Source organism: Xiphophorus couchianus, chromosome 20 (genome assembly GCF_001444195.1).
Source record: "Xiphophorus couchianus chromosome 20, X_couchianus-1.0, whole genome shotgun sequence".
NCBI classification, from domain to species: Eukaryota; Metazoa; Chordata; class Actinopteri; order Cyprinodontiformes; family Poeciliidae; genus Xiphophorus; species Xiphophorus couchianus.
This window is the reverse complement of record NC_040247.1, coordinates 28,786,961-28,802,758: the sequence shown is the minus strand read 5'-3', so window position 1 is coordinate 28,802,758 and position 15,798 is coordinate 28,786,961. Positions and strand designations below refer to the sequence as shown.

Here is a 15,798-nt window from a genome sequence, read left to right as displayed (position 1 = left end):
AGTTATTTGTAAGTTAGTCTTGTTTCAAGTGTACTAAAATATTTGCACTTCAAATGTGACCAAAATTAATGTTTAATTAATGTTTAGTGTTTTCTCAGTGCAGCAGATTCTCCCAAGTGCCCCTCATATTTTAAGAAACTAAATCCTTTTAGAGCAGGCAGGTCACTCGAGTGGGTGAGTGCTGTGTGTGTTGTGTGTTGTGGTGCACACGTTTTGCAGCAACTGTTTTCTTAAAATATCTACAGGATATCACCATAGCTGTGGTTAGGAGTTCTAAGCTGACTTTTTTAACCAACAAACTGATAAGCAGAGCTTCTTGGCACTTTTGTTTTTATTTTAAAAAAATCTAAATTACAGACACAAAATTAAGCAAAAGACATTTTTTTTTAAAAAAAAAAAAAAAGAAGAAAAGTGAAGCAAATGTACAGGTCATCAGGAGAACAAAAACATTGTCACAGCTGACGCTTCCTGCTTCCTACTTTCAGTTTAAACGCCGACGCTCAGCGGATCGCTCTGTAGGGAAGCGGTGGCCAGACGTTTCACTCTTGAGGTTTAGCGATTACGAATGTTGCCGCTTTTCTCTAGAAATGTTCCAACAAAGGCCCCGCCACATTTTTCAAATGAACTCGAAGTGAAATAGACAGCCGCTCAGAGCAACCCCGCCGAGGCTCAGTCTGTGGTGGCGCGGCGGTACCAGAAGCGGGCCCTGAAGTCGTCGCTGCAGGTCATGAAGCCCGGGTTGGTGGGCGAATGGACGATGCAGCGGACGATGTTGTTGTGGCCCAGGGAGAGCAGGTTCTTCCTCTCCGCTGTTCTGGAGTCCCAGCAGCAGAGGCTGATGGTTCGCTCGTCGGGCAGCAGCACGTAGTCCTCCGTGTGGTTGAACACGCCTTGCGTGCGGTGCATCTGACGACCGCTGAGCCCCGCCCCTGAAACACAAAACGCCACATGTACCCATGAAGGGTCATTCTGGCTAAATCCACGGCAGAAGACTAGAGGGCCCTCAACTCCGTCTAGTCCAGTCCACCGCAGGGTTTCCCTCCAGTGTATCATCAGCCTGGCGGGCCTCCAGGCTTAACTTGTGTCCCCACCAGGCTGAGCAATGTTTTTTTTGTGTGTGTGTTTGACTAAGACTTTGTAGTTGGTGTTTAGTTATTGTTAAAGTCTTCCAATAACACGTAATTACCTAAAGGTGATGGTAATTGTATTTAAACAGCACATTTTCAGCAACAAGGCAATACAAAGTGCTTTACAGGAATTAAAAGGACAAACAAACAAAATAACAAACCAAAGGAAAGAGCAAAAGAAGAAAAATAATCTAATGTTGATCTAAAGTATGTAAGCTAGGTGCTGCTGTTCAGGGTTGCTAGATAAGAATCCTCTGGTCTAATTTCATTTCTGGTTTGGAAGAACCGGAGTCTAAAAAGTAGTCTAATAATGTGGATCCATGTATATAAACTAGATACTCCTATTTAAGGTTGGTAGATAGATATAAGTAAATATACTCTGGTCTAATTCATTTTCTCGGTTGGAAGAATAGGAGCCTAAAATGTACGTAGTTGCTAAGGTAGTTTTTCTGGATTCTACGTTTGTTCTAATCCCTGTTCTGGGTTGCTAAATAAGTATGTATAAGTATTCTCTGGACTTCTGGAATGCTACATAAGTATAAGTAAGTATTCTCTGGACTTTCTAACTATGCTCTAAATTTGTAAAAGTAATGAGAACTCCACATTTTATAAGTAATAATAAAAACTAAATGTTCCTGTTCTGAAAGATTGTTTTGGATTCTAAGTTCGTTCTAATTCTAATTCCTTTTCTGGGTTGCAGTAATAGGAGTCGCTCTGCATAATAATCTAAAAACTAATCTAGGAAGTTTAATATTGGTCTAAATAGTGAGTACTCTACAGTTTCTAGAAGAAATAAGCCAAAGAGTGACTAATCTAATTCATTTTCTGGGTTAGAAGTGAGCACTCCAAAGTTTCCTAGTATTATTTTCAAATTTCCTGTCAACTAACAATTTTTTTAACTCAAAAACATGGTGGACCACTGACTGACTGTCCCAGTGCTCCCAGTTCCAGGCTTAGAAGGTTTTCTGTACCGTCTACAGACCTGTACGACCCTGCAGGTTTTCGCCTCAGACGTTAGTAGAGTCGCCATAGAACCCTAGACCAACCAACCGCACACGTCAAGTTTGAGAAACAAAAAACAGGAGATCACATCGTTTCCCAATTTCAAGGGCTTGGAAAGATCATCTAATCTGTCCTAAAAGACGCACCGTGAAACCATCTGGTGACAAAGCCGGACAAGTTTCAGCTTGATTGGTTCTGCCCGATGATTAAAAACCTGATCAGTAGAGTTACTACACTACGTGCTTCTAGGCTGTATTTGGTTGGCTTTTACCGAGCGAAGACGACTCAAATTGAGCTCTTTGTGTTTAACGGTGGGATGTTAAAGATGAAGCCAGAGGACCAACAGAGAGGAAAGAACGTGTTTCAAAGAAAACTTTTCTACCACATGTCAGCGGTTTATTTGGCCTGTGAGAAAGTGAGAAACAGCCAGAGTCTCAGCAGATAACCAAGTTTTTGACCTCTTTATTATCTAGATCTGGAAACCAGCAGAGCTGCCATCAACTTTTGACTTTTCATTGACATCGAAAGTACTACTAGGTTAGTGTGTGTATTTGTGTCTCTGTCTTGTGAATCCTCCAGTGGGTCAAGGCCATTCATACTGAGCCATGTTCTGCTTCTGCACAAGGTTTCTTCTTGTTTTTTGTCTCTACAGTCCCTACATGCATGCTGGGTATGAGGGATTGCTGTAAAGTCAACTTGCTCAATGCAATCTGCTGTGTTTCCTTTGATTGAAAACTTCAGTCAACTGACTTGATTGATTTGTCAGGTTAAGTACCCTGAGACAGATTTGCTGTGAACTGGCATTATGGAAATAAATGTAATTAAATTGCATTCACAAAGCTGGATTTGGAAATGTTGGCAGTCTCTTGCAAATATCTCAGTTGGAGCAAAGGATCTAAATCCTCAAAAACATAAAGATGCTAAAGACAATTTCAAGTGTGAACTTGTATCTATAGACTTCCGTAGAAGTCGATAAACGGTACTATACTACACACTTCAATATGCTGAAACAGAACATGTTGAACCTTTTCTTTTTTTTTCAACAGTTCTTACATGCCGATGACTCACTACTCTATTGTTGTTCTTCCTTGTTTGCCCACAGCCTAAGTTTAGGACTTTAGACCCAGAGAACTGCTACAAAAGAGCCAATGAGTATTAATTATTTAACACTAACTATTGAGTTGTAAAATTTTGGCAAAATTTTACAACTCAGACCATTCATGTTTATTACACTGTTCTGTAAACAAGACGTCAGAACAAAACAGTCCAAACGTCTCCTATATATCGGACAGCATAACTTGTTGGACTGACGCATATCAGATGGGAAAATGTTGCATGTGACCCGACCTCAATGGAAAGCCATTATTGTGTGGCCAAACATTTTACATCTAAATCCTGATACAGGTGAAGTTTGGATGGTTTAAATTTATTTCACTGCATTTTTTTTTACTTCTGTCAAGTCATGCTAAATAAAAAGTACATGAATTAATCATGTACGTCATTGCATTTTGTTAAATTCTTAATGTAAGTAATCGTATTTTTACTCATGCACCAGGTTAGAGTTCGTTTCTACTATTTGGAGCATTCTGAGATTGCAACTCCCTATCCAAGTAAAATTTGTACTGCGTGATGTCTTTAACTGAATCACAAAATCAATCAAACTGAATCGTGAATCCAAACAGACCCGTCAGAATCGAATCAATCATCTGGTTAGTGTTTTTCTCTCCGTTTCGCTTAAATTTCTAAATTTAAACGCTAACTGAGGCCTGGAGAGTATGAGATATAGCTTGTATTTTTAGTTTCTCAGAGCATTAACCAAATACTTGAATTGAATTCAACTGTGATATATAGCACCTGTTCACAAAATGTGTCGTCTCAAGGGCTCTTCAGATTCCATTTCATACAACCTAATACAAAATAGTTAAAATAAAGTTCAATTAGGTAAAAACAAGAAAAGTTAAAACCTTTTGCAATTCAGAATCCCTGTTTCTGCTAAAAGTAGAGTCTGTAAAGGCTTCGTCTGTGTTCCTAAAACAACTTCATTTGAACTCTTATAAATGTATAATAAATATACATTTATATAGGAACATGTCAGGTAACATGTCACCTCAGGTTTAGGGTATTCATTTGCCTAATGCAGAGGTTACATTACAAGCTTTACAAAGGCAAAGCTTAGAAAACTAGATCTGCAATACCAAGTGCCTGAATTCACAAGAATTTCAGTTTTACAAATTAAAAAATGTTACATAGGCCAGGGCAGACAAGAGGAAGTGTTCACTGAAGAAAAAAAGTGTGTGGGTATGCAGTGGCTTCAGTAAATAAAATTGAAGTGAAGGCATCAATTCAGATGAATTGAGATCATCTTGAATGGATTGCATGAACTAAACCAACCCTAAGATTCTGATCTGCCATTAGATATGCAATTTATTTCCAATATCAACGTCTTTTTAAACACATGGTGTAGTTCCATCTCCTCTTGTCTAAATACATTTGTTTTAAACCCAACAGAAGGGATTTTTTTTTTGTAAACTGATTTGTTTTTCACCAGTTCATAGCTAACAAAGAGTAGGAGGTAAAGTTTCAGTTTGACTTTTTTCTATTAAATAAATAAAACACAGAAACTATGACAACCACAGCTATGATGTCTGAAATGATTTTACCGTCATCTGCTGCAGGTGGTTTCAGATCTTAACCACCACATAAAAAAAACATCACCAATGTACTCTACTGCAAGAACCATACACACATCCTGTGTGTGTGTGTGTCTGCTAGTTAGAGGTGGGCACAGTACCCAAAAAGAGTAACACTACCACAACACACTCTTAATCACGTAAAAGTGAAAAATAGCCATCCAAGAAATGACTCAAATGTAAAAAAGTATTTGGTGAAAAGTCTACTCAGGTACAGAGTAACTGATCAAATTATCAATCATTTAACATTTAAAAATTACATAATCAGATGGACCAAAATATAAAGTTAAGTGGAAATGTTGGCATTCAAAGGACAAAACTGTAAATTTATATAACATGAAAAAACAAAATCGGGCAAAATAACGTTTTCCAAATCAGTTTCTGTCAATAAAAAACGTATAAACTTGAATTGCAGCTGTGTGTCTGTATCTGGTGAATTGTTGGTTAAAACATGTTTGTTCTTCATCCAGCGGGTTGAGAATCAAGAAATTTTACTCAAGTAAGAGCAGAGATACCTCATAATAAAATTACTCAAGTAAAAGTATTTCCACACGCAATGTGAAGTGAACTCTTAGTGCAGTGATCGGACTCTCCCATTATCAATATATGATCTTGGTGAAAAGTGAAAGCGACACTGGATGGAAATAAATCTTTGGGGGAATGAGTGATGTTTAGACCATGTGACCTTATTTGTGGTGGCAACCTTTTTTTTGAGCCAGGCACTTATTGTTATTCATGTAAATCATTTGGTTTCTGATGTGAAAAAGACATTTTATTCAAACAAAACGGCATGGCAAAAGTTATCTATACTCAGACAGGAGACAAAACTATTTAGCGGCTCAAAATGTTGGCATAGTTCCTCAAAAAAGAACAAAGAAACAAACAAATATATATATATTTTTTTTTAAATCGGGAAGAATAAATAAATTTTGTCAATATGACCAAAAACGTAGTTGTGAAAAAAAAACTGTGGAATTCTAGTTAAAATGTGTACATCTACTGCAATATTGCGTAAAAAAGGGATAAATTTGAAAACTTCCATAAAATCAATCAGAATTCTAGAGGCTTTTCAAAATCTAGCTAATAGAACTTAAAGGGCTAAAATGACTGGGTTTTGGGGCTGGAATAATAAATCAATAATATACATCATGATAGATGTGATCAATAACAACAGATCATACATCAGATAGAATTTTCAATTATTTCACTGAACTGCACAGCATTCTGGGGGATGGAGGCAGAGAAAGGGCTTTAGCTGCTCAAACAGTCAGCTAAGCCAACTAAGTGGCATCAACTAATTTACTCATTCACTCTCTTTGGTTACCTAGCAACAACCTGTTGAGTAACTTACGCAGCAGTTTCAGCTTTCATCACCATGCCTCATAACTGCTTAAAAATAAAACAAAATTAAAAAGTGAATGATTGAATGTAGTGTGAAAAGGAGAAGGTACCAGGAACTCTTCTCATTTCTGCTCACCTTGTGGTGAAATTATCCACCTGCTGCCAACAACATCCTGAGCTTTAAAAGCTGCAAACATGTTCCTGGAGATTTTTTTTTTTTAAATCTTTGCCAATTAGTGAGTTTTCCATCTCCCTTCTTTTTCTGCCTGTTGGCGTGTCAAGGCTGCTCTGGAGCAGCAGCGACACCAGCAGGCAGAGGTGGGCATCACAACGCAACACTTCCCCTTCAGCAATTACAGCACAAAGGAAAACCCTCCATGTTGACAGCGGCCAGCGTTGTGCTGCAAAATACAAGTTCTTGACCAGTGAAGGTCCTGCATACTTAATCATAAAGCGTTCAGGTTTATCGGTAAAAGTTTTCCATCAGTCAGAAATTCAGACTAACTAACGCCTGGCTACTCAGAACAGACAGAAGTCCCCTCCAGTTGCAACATCGGCCACACCATTTCTCAGGAAGTCGTGCTAGTGAAGTCTGCCTTTTAATTGATGCTTTGAAGTTCCTTCATTTTCTGGAAAAGTTATCAGGAAACAGTAAACCGGAGTGTTATGCTTATACAGAATTTAGACCTGAAGCTAAAAAGTGATTTGAAGAATTCTGTGTAGAATATTTGCAGACAAGGTTTTTAATCTTAATATTTATTAGTATTTATTTTTTGGACAGTTTTGGCTTAATTACCGCTCTGAGGGTGTTTTTCTTTCAGCGGATGGCTTTTCTTTAGCCAGTTTACTCCAGTTAGAAATTAATCAACTACTAAACTAGTTACATATAAAAACAAATTTTGCTGAATGATAAATTGTCCCAAAAGTTATTGCGATAAACAATGACATTGTTGTTTTGAGGTCATTTTGGCAATGTTATAATAATAATGTAAGAACAGATTCTGAAAGATCAATAAACTTGAATTTATAATTTCCATTTAACACTGGAACCGGAAGACAATTTAAATACTGAAAATAAACAAAACAACAAATAAAATGAATTATAAAGTCTCTCTATACAAAATTGTCCTTCAAAAAATCTGATAGTCGAGACCAAAGCACCGGACTGAAGACTTTTGTTATTCAGTTTTTGGTGGAAAGAGGAGAACGATAAATCATGCAAATGGAAACGACTGTGTCGGATTTAATTTATTAGGCGATTAATTAATTTATTGCTTAGTGTGACTGGCTTAGCAATCTGTTGCTGTTCTCTCTTCTTGAAGTCTGTGTCTCCTCCTGCAGTGTGTGCTGTTTGGGGTTTTAGTACTGTTGCTAAAATCTTTAAACTGAATGATAAAAGTCTTCAGTCTGGTGCTTTGGTCTCAACTAGCGCTTTATTTGAAGGACCGTTTTGTTTACAGAGACTTCATAATTCATTTTATTTATTGTTTTTTAAAACGTCTTTCAGTTCCAGTGTTAAATGCTCATTAGAATCTAAATTTTATTGATCTCTTTCAGAATGTGTTTTTGCATTATTGTTATGCCATTATTGCCATTATGTGACTTGAAAATGGTCTCCAAACAACAATATTACCGTTTTTCTCAATAACTTCTGGGACAAGTTATCGTCCAGCAGAAATCATTATTGTGACGTTCCTCCCTGAACATTCGGACGTTCCTTACCCGTGTACTTGACCAGGGTCCGACCCGTGGAGATCTCCCATAGTTTGGCCACGGAGTCCTTCCCACTGGACAGGATGTACTTGGAGTTCTTGGAGAAGATGGCAGAGCACACCTCTGCTCCGTCGTGCGCCTTCTCAAGGGTGGTGACGCAGCGGTTGGAGACGCCATCCCACAGCTTGATGCTGCCGTCCTTGCTGCAGGTGACGTAGCTGTTGGCGGTGGGGTTGTAGCTGACGCCGCTGATTGTGTCCGTGTGCTGGTCCAGCGGGTTGCAGGAAACAAAGCACTGGAAAGTGTTGACATCGTAGAGGCGCAGCGTAGGGTGCTGCGTTCCCACCAGCAGGAAGTCCCCGGAGGGGTGGAAGGAGATCGAACGCAGCATTTCCGCTTCCTGTTGGGTGGCGGATTAAAAACGGGTCAGCACATGTTCGGAAACAAAACTGTGTTACATGAGGAAAAGTTGGGATACGGACCAAAATTAATAATGCTCCGGTTTTTAATCAAAGGCAGCTCTAAACAAAATGGATTTCTAGCCATCATTTAAAGGAACTCTGTGTTTCAGCAGCTCTGTAGTTTTCTGGACGTTTGCCTGGGAGGTCTGTAAGGTTGTTTAATCCTGGAAATGCCCTCCAAGGAGCACGGAGGATGTGAAGTAAATTAAGAGTTAGAAAGCTACCAGAGATTTGGAACTTCAAATTATTGCAGTAACATTTTTCCTCTTACAACATTGTTTCGTAGTTATGATTTTTTTTTTTTTGCTTTAAGACAAATTTGCTAGGTTTATTTGTTGTGGTTTGAGTAAAACCTTGAAGTTTATGGCTGTAACAAATAAGCCTGTCGCAATACGCAATAAATCAATTAATCGCATGATAAATTGAAATGAGCTCAATGATTTCCATTTGTATGATTTAGCATTTTTGTCTTTTCTCTGTTCCTACCAATAACTGGATGACAAAAGTCTTCAGTCTGGTGTTTTGGTCTCGACTGTCCCCTTTGTTTGAAAGACGATTTTGTTTACGGAGACTTCATGATTCATTTTATTTGCAGTTTCTGTTTTGTTTATGTTGGATATTTAAAATGTCTTCCAGTTCCAGTGTTAAATGTTCATTAGAATGTAACTTTTACTGATCTTTGAAAATGTGTTCTTGCATTATTATGCCATTACCACTAGATTACTTGAAAACAAAACGATATTATCGTGTATCGCGATAACTTCAGGGACAATTTATCGTCCAGCAAAATGTGTTATTGCGACAGTAAAATGCTTAAAGAACTATTAATACTTTTGAACAGCAGTGGATGTAAATATTTCATGTCAAATCAACAGGCATATGAACAAAAGCAGCAGGACATTTCCCAAACGGCCGTTCTGACCACTGAGATAATCATTCTCTGACCTGTATATATTTAAAAGCTCTTTTAGCGGAGGGCTTGGAGTAGTCAAACAGTTTCAGGGTGTAGTCTCTGGAGCCAGATGCTAGAATCTGTTCACTCGGATGGAAAGCCAGGCAGGTGACTTCATCCACATGGTCATAAAGCGTACGGATGACGGGGTGGTTCTCCATGTTTTGCTGCGCCGTCTCATTCATCATCACCTAAAAGCAGCACAGTGTTAGTGGAGCAACAGTGAGTCTAACCCGTCCCCTGCCCTCAGCCTGCCTCACCTCGATGGGCATGGCACTCTTAGCCAGCATGCGTTCTGTGTCCAGAATCTTGATGGAGGCGTCAGCCGAGCCTGTGGCGATCAGCTGGCCGTCCCGGCTGTACGTGGCCACGCGACAAGGACCTTTGTGGGATGTGACATAGCAGGTCTCGTACTCCGACGCCTCCGGGGACATGGTCTGGACATCCGCGTCAAACTCCAGGTCAATGCCAACACCAGGAGCTACAGTGTCCGAGCGGCCGATGGCATACTGGACAGCACTGTCGTCGTTCTCCATCCCTGTGACAAGAGTCCAGGCTGTACAGTTAGTCTTAGACAGAGTTGGGTAGAAACTAGTTACATTTACTCAATTACATTTACTTGAGTAACTTTAAAAAAAGAAAAAGTTCTTTTATGAGTATTTTTACTTGAGTAATTTTATTATGAAGTATCAATACTCTTAAGCGAGTAACATTTCTGGATTCTTTACCCGCTGAATGAAAAACAAACATGTTTTAACCAAAAATTCACCAGTCAGCTGCAGTTTTTACTAAACTTTCGCAAGATTTTTATTGAAAGAAACTGATTTGGAAAAATTGTCTTTTGCCTGTTATCTTTTGTCACTTAGATAAATTATTGTCATTTCTGTCTTTAAAATGCATAAATTTCCATTTAACGTTATACCTTGGTCTGTCTGATGATGTAATGTTTAAACATTAAATGACTGATCGGTTGCTCAGTACTTTAGTAGACTTCTTACCCAATACTTTTTGACTCTTACTTGAGTAATGTCCTGGACGGATACTTTTCATTTTTACTTGAGTAATAAATATGTTGAAGTAGTTCTACTTTTAACCGAGTAGTTTGGGGGTTTTCTGCCCTCCTCTGGTCTTAGAGGAACAAACTGCCGTCACTATGGTGAAAGCTGGGCCAGCTTCAGCTCTCACCTATCTTTGCCAGCTGCATCAGCTGCTCGGAAGGCGACACGACGCTCTGCGGCTTCACCTCATTGATGAGGTTGTTGGCGATGTTGGTGTAGCCGTCGTGGAGCAGCTGGCTGATGATGAGCCTGTACAGGTGCTGTCGGTCCCTCAGTGTCGGCTTAGGACGATACATTCTGGCTCACTGCTGCAACGTAGATGGCTGACACTACACAGAGAGAGTCAGTCACTATATCTGCATTAATATTGCAACCTTTATCCTGCACAGCGGGTGAACAGGCTGTTATGAGACAGAGTCAATGGTGCTCCTCTATATCTCTGCAGCTAACGTTAGCCTGGATGCTACTGCTAACACCGAGGAAAACAACCGTCGGCTAACTGAAATAAGGCTTCAGTCTGACTAAGCGTCCGGCTTTACTAGAACCACAATGTAACAACCGACGTAAGAAGCTTAAAGTGTGTCTAAAAGTTCTTCTTACATTTAAAACTTGAAGAATATCCCCAATTTTTAAGTGCAGTTCAAACAGCGCTCCTGGACTCAAACGTGCGTTACGTCCGACGTAAGAGCCGTGCTTACGTCACGAAAAGCGTCTTTCTTCTTCCTGTTCTTTTCTATTGCGGTGGATCGCAAGGAACTTTACGGTGCATACCGCCCCCTACTGTATATGAGTGTGTAACAACACTACCTCACGTTCATTAAATTCTATTTTCTAATTGTGCAATATGAAGATAAATAAATAATGCTTCCCTTAATCTATGAATATCCTCTATTTTACTTCAGTTACCAATATTCCTGGACGCTTTATTATTATTATTATTATTATTATTATTATTATTATTATTATGATGATGATGTTTGTTGTGTTTGTGTGGAGGTAGAGAGCAGTATAAATATTTGTAGGCAGTAGATTCATTTTTCTGATTTATCTGTTTCTGTCCGTAACCACATTATTCTTACTTTGACTTGATCTCTTTCATGTCTGAAAGAGGGGACTTAACTGTGTGTGGTTTTTTTTATTTCAGTTTAGTTTGCTTTTGACTCTCATTTGTTATCACTCTGTCTTTGTTGTATTTGTATTCATTGTTATAACGGTGAAGTATTACTGCTGTCTCATTTCCTTTTGTCAACTTATAATGCAGAAGATATATATCAGTGAGAGACAGAAGAATGTAACCGTGGAAAAGTGTCAATGTTGTTAAAAATAAATAAAAACTAAGTTCAAAAAAGAAACTCTCAGAATTCTTTGAGTCTACTTATGCAATCCAATAGCAATTCTTTCTTTCTTTCATTAAAGCAATTTTCATTGCTTTAATTGGGACTTTAAAGCCTTCGACATTCCAAGAGGAAGTCAAGACAGAATTATTAAACATTACAAATTGTATAACATTGAGCACAGTAATTTCATTATTTCCCAATTAATTATCTCCACTAGAACATCACAAACTGCAGTCTGCTGTAGTTGCTTTCCTTGAATTTGCTACTGCAATGTAATATTTGCTTGCTTGTTTTATCACTTTAATTATATGAAGCACTTTGAATTTCTTTGCTGTGGATATGTGCCATACAAATAAAACTGTCTTGCCTGTAGGTATTACGGCTCCAATAGTACATTGAATAAATACACAAATGACTTGCCATAATCAAAGAAACTTTAGGTCGTGTGTGGATAAATAAATCAGTCACAGCCTGTCCGAAACACAAAGCATAACCGATAACGCATTCGTCACTATTTTGTAAATTGCGCAATCGGATGAATTACAGATGTTTTCCATGTCTTCCTTCTTTTACATTCAGGACTTTGCGTTAAAACTGATCATCTCCTGACATGTTGTTGATCCTTTTCACAGTCCTCAAGCTTGTAAATTATCTGTATATAAAAAAGTAACCTGGAGAGAAGCTTCCAGGCGAATAAACCTGCGTAGTGATATCAAGTTTATCAACTCGCTGTAGTATTACTACAGCTGGCCTTATGCCGGTACAGACAGCAGAGCTCCTTCACGTGGATTTACATCCAATTTCTCAAACAGCGCAGAACTTTAGTAACTGCAAGCCAATGACGTGAGAAAGAAACACATGTTGTTCGTTTCTAGTTGCTGCTCACTATTAGTGGTAAAGTAAAATAGTAAGTAAAATCAAAATTCTATTCTGTTCTATTCTAAAGGCTGGCTTGTAAAGCCTTGTATCCTAGCAACTTAAGCAACATGGCCAGAAAACAATAAGTCAGCAACACTAGACCCCGCGTGACTGTTTTCATATCTGTCTCCTTAAAGCATTCCTGCGAGAAAGATCAAATGCCACGACTGTAACATCTGAGGAACACGTGCCTGGAGCCATGCCCCCTCCCTGCTGGGCTTGGTGAGGATGGCAGAAAACATGGTAGGAGGTATCCTGTTGCCATGTCAACAGAAAGCATGCTCTTTTGTGGACCAGCCTGCAGTTGCCTTGGAGACCAAGTGAAGTCTGTTGCAGTGCAACGTTTGTTTGCTTTCAGTCGATATTCTTGACTAATTTTGCAAAGTGCACATGCGAAGTAGCAACATTTCACTTGTCGGGTTCCCGACATACAAGGAACCTCTTTGTCCAAAGATCTTAAACGGATAAAGAGGCATGGTCTGAGAGTCCAGAGTGACCGATTGCTCAGCTTGGACGGCCAGCCAGCAGAATCCTGCAGGTTCTAAACTTCTTCCATTTAACAATGATGGAGGCCGCTGAGAAATTGGGACATTCAAAGCAGACGAAACAGTCGGGATGATCTTGTGCCTCAAGGCAGTCCTGACTCAGAGGTCTACAGACATTTCCTTAGATTCCATGCTTGATGTTTGACCTCTGACCTACACTGTCAGCTGTGGGATCTTATATGCACAGGTATCTGCCTTTCCAAATCAAGTCTACTCATACTGAATTTACCACAAGTGGACTACATTTTAGCTGGGTTAGGGTCATGGATGATCAGTGGAGACAACTCAACATGGAGCTTCATGTCAATACTGTAAAACTTACATAAATGGGATTGTAAGTATTCACTTACAACGAATACGAAATTTCGTTCTGTATACACCCTGTGCATGCAAAAGTCTAAGTCTAAGTCTAAGAATACGTGAATATTCATTCACTTATATGAATATTTAAGTTTTCTATTTTGAATACAATTATTATGAGTAAATCCTTTGCAGTATAGAATTTTGAGGAAAGCCATAAATTTAATACTTTATCACTAAAGGCTGTAACATAACAAAATGTGCAAAACGTGAAGTGTGGTGATTCCTTTCCAGATGCACTGTAACCAGTGATCAAGCTAAGTCAGCTACAATCCAAAAACAATGATTTTCCTTGTATTCTATGAATTTACTCAACATGTTGCAACACGTCCACTACTAAGGCTTGTGTTGTACTTTGATTGACAAAGGTCATGAATGGATCGAAACTCTCAAAAACAAGATTTGTTAAAAACTGCTAGGTTGAAGTTACTTGACTGAAGGAACTTGCCACACGATCCTTCCTCCCATGGAGGTCAATGACCTTTAGAAATGATGCTGTCTGGGTGTTCCCAAGTTCCTGATTGGTCCTCTCATATAATCAATCAATCAGTCCGTCCGTTCTCTCTGCTTATCCAGAGTTGGGGCACATTTAGCAGCTAGTGCATGAGATTAATTGACAGCGCTAAGACACTCCTATTGTCTCTGATTGGTTGATTTTGGTTGGGACGACTCGGGAGCGGTGAATTTCTTCAGCAGCACAGGCAGGAGGTGGAGGAGACTCATTTCACAGATGATTTGTCTCATAGCATACTGTCATAACCTGGTGACAGTTTTAACAAATACGTAAGAAAAGATATATATATATATACTGCTCAAAAAAATAAAGGGAACACTTTAAGTGTTAAACACCTGTTTAAGTGTTCCCTTTATTTTTTTGAGCAGTGTATATATACCGCTGTACCGGTCCGTCGTGGTGAAGAGAGAGCTGAGCCAAAAAGCGAGGCTCTCGATTTACCGGTCGATCTACGTTCCCACCCTCATCTATGGTCATGAGCTTTGGGTCATGACCGAAAGAACGAGATCGCGGATACAAGCGGCCGAAATGGGTTTTCTCCGTAGGGTGTCTGGGCTCTCCCTTAGAGATAGGGTGAGAAGCTCAGTCATCCAGGAGGGACTCAGAGTAGAGCCGCTGCTCCTTCACATCGAGAGGAGCCAGTTGAGGTGGCTTGGGCATCTGGTCAGGATGCCTCCTGGACGCCTCCCTGGTGAGGTGTTCCGGGCACGTCCCACCGGGAGGAGGCCCCGGGGAAGACCCAGGACACGTTGGAGGGACTATGTCTCTCGGATGGCCTGGGAACGCCTCGGGATTCCCCCGGAGGAGCTAGAAGAAGTGGCTGGGGAGAGGGAAGTCTGGGCCTCCCTTCTGAAGCTGCTACCCCCGCGACCCGACCTCGGATAAGCGGAAGAAGATGGATGGATGGATGGATGAGTGTATATATATACAAATTAAAGCTACATTCTGCACCTTTAAGTCCCTTCATGATTGGGCCAAAGTGCTTGAATAGGCTTTTATAGTGGCGCGATGAAAATCACATCATTTTGTTCTCCGCCTCATGCAGTCCATCCCTTCTTGTTGCAATGCTCTTGGCGTACGTACGGTGTGTGTTGTTGCGCTAATTGCTTCGCTTTCTTAAACATCATTTAACAAAAACATTGAAGAATGAAACAACCCGAGTGTAAATCCCTCAACAAAACTGGTCCATTCTGGACCAGTTTCAGCTTGAAGTCTTCCAGTCTTCAGAGTTTTTGCCTCTCCGCGTTTACCCTGTGAATCTGGATTGGATTGGCAGTTCGGATTTTAACTTAGCTGGGCTGTTTTCTTTTGGCTCTTTCATAGATAAAATTTGTTTCATAAAAGGCTGAAGTAAAACTGCTTAAAAACCCCCCCAAAAAACCCACACATTTTATAATCTGTTTACAAATGATCAATATAGTAAGATTGCTCCGCAATCATCCTTACTCACTAAACTAGCAGCAGATTAACGAATAAGAATGCCAGCGCAAATAACAAATTCATTTAAACAAAAGCCAGCTCTTTGAGCGTGTGCAAAGTTAACCTCTAAACCCCTACAAAACAAAGAAAAAAACAACAACAACAACAACAAAAAACCCATAAGAGGGATTGTGGTTGGAGGTAGATCATTTTAACGATTTAACGCATCCATTTGTTCTCTGTCAGAAAGGATGAGAACTGCACGTGTGCAGCCACATCAACACGAGCTGCACTTTCACTCCTCTGTCTGTGTCGGTGTGTGAGATTCTGCGCGTGGGTGGAAGTCAGTGGGTGGGAGAGT

At 39.7% G+C, this 15,798-nt stretch overlaps 1 protein-coding gene across 1 annotated transcript; it reads right to left on the bottom strand.

Moving 5' to 3' along the window:
• Positions 1 to 313: 313 nt before the first annotated feature.
• cstf1 (cleavage stimulation factor, 3' pre-RNA, subunit 1) lies at positions 314 to 11,096 on the bottom strand. The gene is made up of 6 exons (XM_028003872.1): positions 10,945 to 11,096; positions 10,472 to 10,673; positions 9,547 to 9,824; positions 9,280 to 9,477; positions 7,883 to 8,273; positions 314 to 929 (listed from the first exon to the last, which is right to left on the bottom strand). Exons 2-6 carry the CDS (start codon positions 10,638 to 10,640, stop codon positions 670 to 672), a joined length of 1,296 nt encoding a protein of 431 aa, XP_027859673.1. The 5' UTR covers positions 10,641 to 10,673; positions 10,945 to 11,096; the 3' UTR covers positions 314 to 669.
• Positions 11,097 to 15,798: the final 4,702 nt, after the last annotated feature.